Raw genomic sequence first — 7,500 nt, forward strand, 5'->3', positions numbered from 1 at the left:
TTTTCAGGCCATGAAAATTTTGTCCAAGAAACGCCTTATGAAAAAAGCCGGTCTTTTCAGTAAGTATATTTTTCATAATTTTATTTAGTCTAAAGGGTCTTGTGGTATGACACTCGCCTTAGGATTGAAAGGTCCTGGGTTCGAGCCTCGCGCTTGGCGCATAGTTGAGGCCTTGGAAAAGGCTCTTTACTCACATTCTTTCACCGTACTCAGGTGTAAAATGAGTACCTGGCCGTTAACAGCGTTGTCTTTGTCCGAAAAATTGCAATATCACCTAACAGGCGTCATGTCCCGTCATACATGGTAAACGTTGCTGTTGACCAAGGACCCCTTGTAAAGCGCTTTGAGCACATTTAGTGGATATTGCGCTATATAAAGCTCAATTATTCGAATTTGATGAAAGTTCAATTAGATTGTAATTCAGTGCCCGAAAAATATAACGTGTCCTAAAAATAAAACAAATCAAGGCTAATTCCGCTAACCTAGTCGTCCTCAGGTAAAATATACAGGACGAGCTGCTGGCCTAGTCATAAGTGTTGGAGGGTTGCGGGTCGAACCCTATTGAAGACACTTGGATTGTTTTTTCTTGGTGAAGAAGGAGGAAGAAAGAAGGAGACGAGAAGAGAGGGAGAAGAGGAGGAAGAGGAGAAGAAGAGAAGAAGAAGAAGAAGAAGAAGAGATGATGATGTGATGATGATGATGATGTTGGGTGTGATGATGATGATGATGATGTGTGTGATGGTGGTGGTGTGATGATGAAGTGATGATGAATAAGGTGTTGGTGTGGATGTGTGATGATGATGATGATGATGATGATGATGATGAAGAGGAGGAGGAGGAGGAGGAGGAGGCGGAATGAATGAATGAATGAATGAATAGATGGACTACAGTAACTGCCCGGCTAGTTTAACCAAAAGACGAGATCCGATATCCAAGGATGTAATGAGTGTTTGATGATGGATTTGGTTCTCGATGAAGGCAGTTAATAACTACGACTACGAGAGGTATGACGGAGGAAATTAACTGTAGGGATATCTATTTACAATTCCTGGTGTCTTACAATGAAGCAGCTTAATTACGTATTAGTTTGTTTGTTTTTTTTTTTTTTTGTTTGTTTTTTGTTTTTTTTTGGGGGGTTATTTGTTGGGGGTTTTTTTGGAGTGGGGGGTTTTTTTTTGTTTTGTTTATTTTGTTTTTGTTTTTGTGTTTGTTTTTTGGGTTTTTTTGTTGTTTATTTTTTTAACTACGTGTTTGTTTGTTTGTTTCAGGGGTATGGGAGATTAAAATGGCACAACTTACCGATTTATATATCCATTCATCATTCGTTTCTCTCTCTCTCTCTCTCTCTCTCTCTCTCTCTCTCTCTCTCTCTCTCTGTTTGTGTGTGTGTGTGTGTGTGTTTCTATCGCTTGCTCGCTCTCTCTCTCTCTCTCTCTCTCTCTCTCTCTCTCTCTCTCTCTTCTCTCTCTTCGTTCTCTCTCTCTCTCTCTCTCTCTCCCCTCCTCTCTCTCTTCTTTCTCTCTCTCTCTCTCTCTCTCTCTCTCTCTCTCTCTCTCTCTCTCTCTCTCTCTCTCTTTCATTCATTCATTCACCGACCTGTAGACGCTGTATTTCAATTTGATGTTTGTCACACCCTCCAGAACATCTTTCGTTTTCCGTGTTCTTACTGTGTGATTATGACATCATTGGGCACATCATCAAGGACAATGTGATTGTCAGAAAACCATAGATATAGATCTACTATCGCACACTGAAATGAAATTTTGTGTTGTGAGTTTGTTGACGGCAAAACAAAAATAATAATGATCGTGACTTCGGCAATAATGATGATGATGTTGGTGTTGTTGTTGTTGTTTTTGTTGTTGGTGGTGGTGGTGGTGATGATGGTCTCGATGATGATGATGATGATGATGACGACGATGATGATATGATGATGATGATGATGATGATGATGATGATGATGATGATGATAATAATGATGATGATGATGATGATGATGATGATTTTTTTATGTCATTACGTCATACAACATATCATTACATTTTGATCCTCTGTCTCATAATCGCCGCGATTATAATAATATTATCATTGTATTATGAAGAGAACTACGAGTACATTCCCCAAGGCCTTGTTGATTTCTACGAATGTACGAAACTCACAAACCACACCAGTTCATTCGAACACCGAGATGCGTCCCATGCGTTTCCTTCTTTTAGGAATTCCGGAGGTGTTCCAAATAACCAAACTTATACAGAAAAACTTCAAAAAATATTCTAAAACAAGTACTGTGACTTGCTTTAATAATAATATAAATAAAATATTAATATAAAAATATAATATAATAAAAAATAAATAAAATAAAAATATATAAAAATAATGATGAGTAGATGGGATAGTGTGATGAGTGTGATATTAATAATATAATAAATAAAATAATAATATAAATATTAATAATAATTATATAAAATAATAAAAAAAAATATATAAATAATTATATAATTATAAAAAATAAAAGACTTTAATAATATAAAATAATAATATATATATCTAAAACAATACTTATACATATTATATTTTAAATAATAATAATAATAATAATAATAATAATAATAATAATATAATAATAATAATAATAATAATAATAATAATAATAATAATAATAATGTACTTTCACATAAAAAGGAAATTTTTGTACATCTGTGATCCTCTGGGTTCTTCATTTCTATTCGTTTCGGGGTTTTGTCCAACAAAATTGGAGCACCATCAAGTGAATATGGACGCTATACAAATAACTACTTTTATAACAGTAACCTGGGATTGCATAAATAATGTGTCAGCCTTATTATTTCCTTTCGATGGCCGCGACGGGGAAAATACATTACAGTCAGGAAATCTCGGAGATTCACGGGTAAATATTGGATGTCAACAGCATTACTGCGCATGTTTCAAGGGTCAATAATCAATTGCTTGCCGCACCGATTCTCTGTACGAGTGAGTACACATTGATCGTTGATATTTACTCAGCTTTCTTGTCGTAGTACTCAAGATAAAACAGCTTGGATTCGGGGGGTTCGTTAGCTCAATCGATAGAGCACCGGACACCGTACACCAGACCTGCCTACTTGAATGTCTAAGAATTCGTTATTGTAAGAAGATAAGAATTTTAGTTTGCAATAGTCAACAATTGGCCTGAGTTTTATAAACTTTCCCAATGCATTTAAAAATGTTACTCGAGGTTTCGTCTTCGAAAACAAGAAATTTAATGACAGCTTCCTGTCGCTGACGGACATTCGTGGTGGCAGCCATTTTGAACTGCCATAACTTTGTCAAAATTTGACAGAATGAAAAATTTCAACAAATTGAACCAAACAATGAGTACATGAAGAGAAAAATGAATCAGTAGGGTATTTGGTCCATTGACTTTGGTTCACCTCGTAAAACTTGTCAAAATCGTTTCAAATTGTAGTCTCGCATCACTTTATTTTTTTTCAATAATTTTAATGACTAAGAGACGCCACGAACTTCTGAAGTTCGGAGACGAATTTCGTCGAGTTACAAATTTTTCGTATGGCTAGGCAGGTCGGCCGTAACAGTGACAAACGAAGTCGTTCGATCTGCTTGAGATCAATTTAGTGAACCTTGTCCACACAAGTCTAAATTTTTTTTGTGGCTTGTCTGTAACTCGATTTGAATTTTCTGCGATTGCCGTGCTTTGCTATTTTAGAATGGGATGATAATAACAACTTGGAAAAAAAATTGAAAGATATAGAGAAGAATCCACAACATTTGCTCAAGTGCTTTACAGATATCCAAGGCAAATAGCATACTTAATATGTGGCGTAATGAGCATGTTGGGCGTTTCAATTTTTCGACAGAAGAACACGTTTATCATTTTAATAACTCAGTCGGTGTGGAACGTAGTAAGGTCTTTTTAAAATAACTGTATGATCGCTCAGGCGAGATCGAACCGGATCTTCCAATCCGGACGATGTCATTTCACTGTCACATAATGCACAATAATAATTTATTATAAAACGAATATTTTACTGCTGTAACTATTTTCTTTTTGGTATTATTAATAGAGCTGATTGATTTTTTTAACAATTTATATTTTATCTTTGAGTTTTAACATTCAAATAAGTAGTATAATTGTTAAAGTTACAAAGATGCTCTATTCGAACTCAGGACCTGGCCCTATACCATTGTGCGTAGCGACTCAGTTAATCATGCAATGCGTAAAAAAAATGCTTACAACATCCACCAGTTACCATGTGTAACCTTAAACATTTATAATCTGATAGAAATTGGCAAAAACTTATCAATATAATGGATGTCTATAACAATAACAAAGGGCAGAATGACGTCAATTTCGTTCCATCTATAGACAACAGATGACAGTTGAAGAGAACCTAACGAGTAGGTATTTGGATGATGCAGGTAGCTGCTGCCAGAAAAAGACAATAATTATTCCCAATTATGAGACATGTCAATATATTTTTTTTTTTGTCCTGTCCAATAATTGCTGTCTGCTACGTAATGGAGTGGACACGCACTCTCAGTCACAGTTCGAGTGTCCATTTATTTCCCCGAGAACAAGGCTTTGTCGTGTTGGCTTTGGAAGTGGTGCTGCCATAAAGTGAATAGGCCTTAATTAGAGACAAGAGGTGACTTGCTGCCAGTCACTGATGGAGGAGCCTAGCATTTTTTTTTTTGACGTAGTCTGCCAAAACTCATTTATTATTTTTCATTTTTGGCCAGAAATCTTTTTGTTTCAGCTATTGATCGATTAAGATAACCCCCAACTTGTAAAAAAAAAAAAAATAAAGAATGCAAATGTTTCTGCTCGAATCTCGAAGAAATAAGCAATAATGCGAAATTGAATGTAAGCTTCAATTTAATTACAAAAACAGATCAAATGAACGTTTCGGGTTTCTCCTTTATTAACAAAACAGGATGAATGAAACACCACAGATGAATTCATTCATCGGAATTCATTCATCTGTGGTCTTTCATTCATCCTGTTTTGTTGATAAAGGGGAAAACCCGAAACGTTCATTTGATCTGTTTTTGTAATTAAATTGAAGCTGACATTCAATTTCACATTATTATTTATTTTAAACAAGAAGACATTAACTTGATGTTACAATAGAACTTTCCTCGAGTATCAGGTCTGAGCCTTTTAGGCATGTTGTGTTGGAAGTAAAATTTATCAATCAAGATTTATTGAGATAAAGGTTTTATGGCCAAATTAGAAACGATATATGAGCTTTGTCAGAGAGCAGCGGAAATACTGGAGAGAGAAAAAAAACAGTATTTAAAATTTCGGCGAGGAAACTCGCCCTTCAAAATATCGAGACTTCACGATTATCCCAGCTTTGAGAGTTTTTGACAAGATTATAGAGCTAATGATTAAGAGCTGTATTTGATTATGAAATGTCTAATTTAACATAAAAGTGATGGGTATTTTTTTTATTTCATAGAGAAAAAACACCCGATTTTCAAAAATGCGGACCAAGTTCAAAGATTCATACTTAATTTATTTTTATTCTGTCCCATCTATCTATCGCCAAGCGGACCAAGATAGCTCAATCGTTATAGATAGACTGAAATTGACGTCACTCAGCTGCTTCTTATTGGTTTTAGCCGGCCCTTTTTATGAGTATCTCCCACTAAATTATTTCAATCAAACAATAAACGTTTAAGGTTACACATAGTTTTGTGAATTGTCACGTTATGTCCGGTGAATGTTGTGCTACAAATAGCTATAATCATAATGTCGCAAGGAAGTGGACCGAATTAATTTATGGGGGGGGGGAGTTGTTTGTTTGTTTGTTTGTTTATTTGTTTGATTGTTTGTTTGTTTTGTTTTGTTTTTGTTTGTTTTGTTTTGTTTTTGTTTTGTTTTTTTGTTGTTTTTTTTTTTTGTTTTTTTGTTGGGTTTGTGTGTGTGTGTGGGGGGGGGGGGGGGGGGGGGGGTATCGTCCTTTGTGAATCAAATAGTGATGGAGTCCAACTTGGTCTATTTGATCTGAGGAAATGTACGATTGACCAGCGCCCTGTCAAAAAGGGTGGAAAAGAAACCGGGATGAACTCCGGCTCTAAAGCCCAAATCATGAGCTCGGAGGACTGACTACTTTTAATCCCTCCTCGAGGCAAATGTCGGATAGCTTTGACTAAGTTTGATATAGCGTATATTATGTGCCGTAGCTTGACGTCCTTATCAAAAGGTAACACGTATTGATGCTCTGCGTTTATGTAAAATATTCACAACATCCGCCAACCAAATTAAACATACCAACAACACATAAATCTGTGTGTAACCTTTAACGTTTATAGTCCTATTGATATACTTTAGTGAGAACTAATCACTAACAGGCTGTAAAAAAAAACAATTACAAAGAGCTGAAGTGACATCAACTTCGTTCTTTCTATGTATTATCAACGCCCATTTTTCTCTACGGAAACGGGACTGTCAGCCATATTATGGGCATTTTTACTCAAAAGATAGTATGCGCTTGGCTAAGAAACTCACAACATTGCCATCCGGAAGTAGAACGGACCAACACACAAAAATATGTGTAGTCTTGAACATTTATAGTCTGGTTAATACAGTTTAGTGAGAATTACTCATGAACGCCGATGGCAAAAAGCAATAACAAAGACTTGAGTGATGTCAACTTCATACTATCTCTAATATAACCTCTATGCTATCAGTAACGATACCATTATCCTGTGCTTCTTTTTTTTTAAACAGGACGATTGCCGCCTTCTCGTGATGGTAAAAAGAGCACACGACCCATCAACCCCCTGGAAAGAGTGTACAGAGAGATTGCCATCCTCAAGAAATTAGACCACCCTAACGTGGTCAAGCTGGTGGAGGTCCTAGACGACCCCGAGGAAGACAAACTCTATCTAGGTAATGCTTTTATGATTTGTTTTACATTTACTTATTCTCATCTCACTTCTTGTAGAATAAGACGAAGGACATACCCATTCTCTTCTTGATCTCCTCATTTGACACCTTATTAGTGACCCTTCGCCTCAAAACGGTATTAAGTCGCGATGGTTAAGATGTTGAAAATTGAATTTATAGCCAGAAATATCAGTCTTGTGTTGAGTTTGTATGTTTTATTGAGGAGAATGGATACCATATTTTAGGGTGCTAATGCCAACAATTTATATTTTTGACCAGTTTAACATTAAATTCGGCTTTTAAGCATCTGGTTCGTTCCGACATAATACCGTTTTGAGACGACTAATTTAGAGTCCTTCAGCAAATCATGGACTTCAGAATTTTGGACTTATGAACTTATTTATCACGTGATCGCTTATTATAGAAAAAGAATTCCTTAGTGACTAGTGCAAAAGTTTGTCACTTTGTGCTATATCAGCAGTTAAATCCAAATCAATTCAAAATTGAGCTTTTTAGCTTTTTTATATAGCTCAATAATATCCACTAAACGTGCTCAAAGCGCTTTACAAGGGGTCCCTGGCCAACAG

General features: G+C 35.8%; 1 protein-coding gene across 11 annotated transcripts in view; it reads left to right on the forward strand.

Moving 5' to 3' along the window:
* The window catches only part of LOC144967234 (uncharacterized), a 225,885-nt gene that overhangs the window by 202,503 nt on the left and 15,882 nt on the right, over window positions 1-7,500 (forward strand). For all 11 annotated transcript variants that reach the window (XM_078904194.1, XM_078904193.1, XM_078904195.1 and 8 more), the window contains 2 exons: window positions 8-59; window positions 6,755-6,916. In XM_078904194.1, the coding sequence (XP_078760320.1) occupies window positions 8-59; window positions 6,755-6,916 (214 nt within the window). The remainder of the gene's footprint in view (window positions 1-7; window positions 60-6,754; window positions 6,917-7,500) is intronic.

The sequence above is a fragment of the Berghia stephanieae genome, chromosome 3, assembly GCF_034508935.2.
Source record: "Berghia stephanieae isolate SIO BIC M18660-M18661 chromosome 3, UCSD_Bste_1.3, whole genome shotgun sequence".
Taxonomy (NCBI): Eukaryota; Metazoa; Mollusca; class Gastropoda; order Nudibranchia; family Aeolidiidae; genus Berghia; species Berghia stephanieae.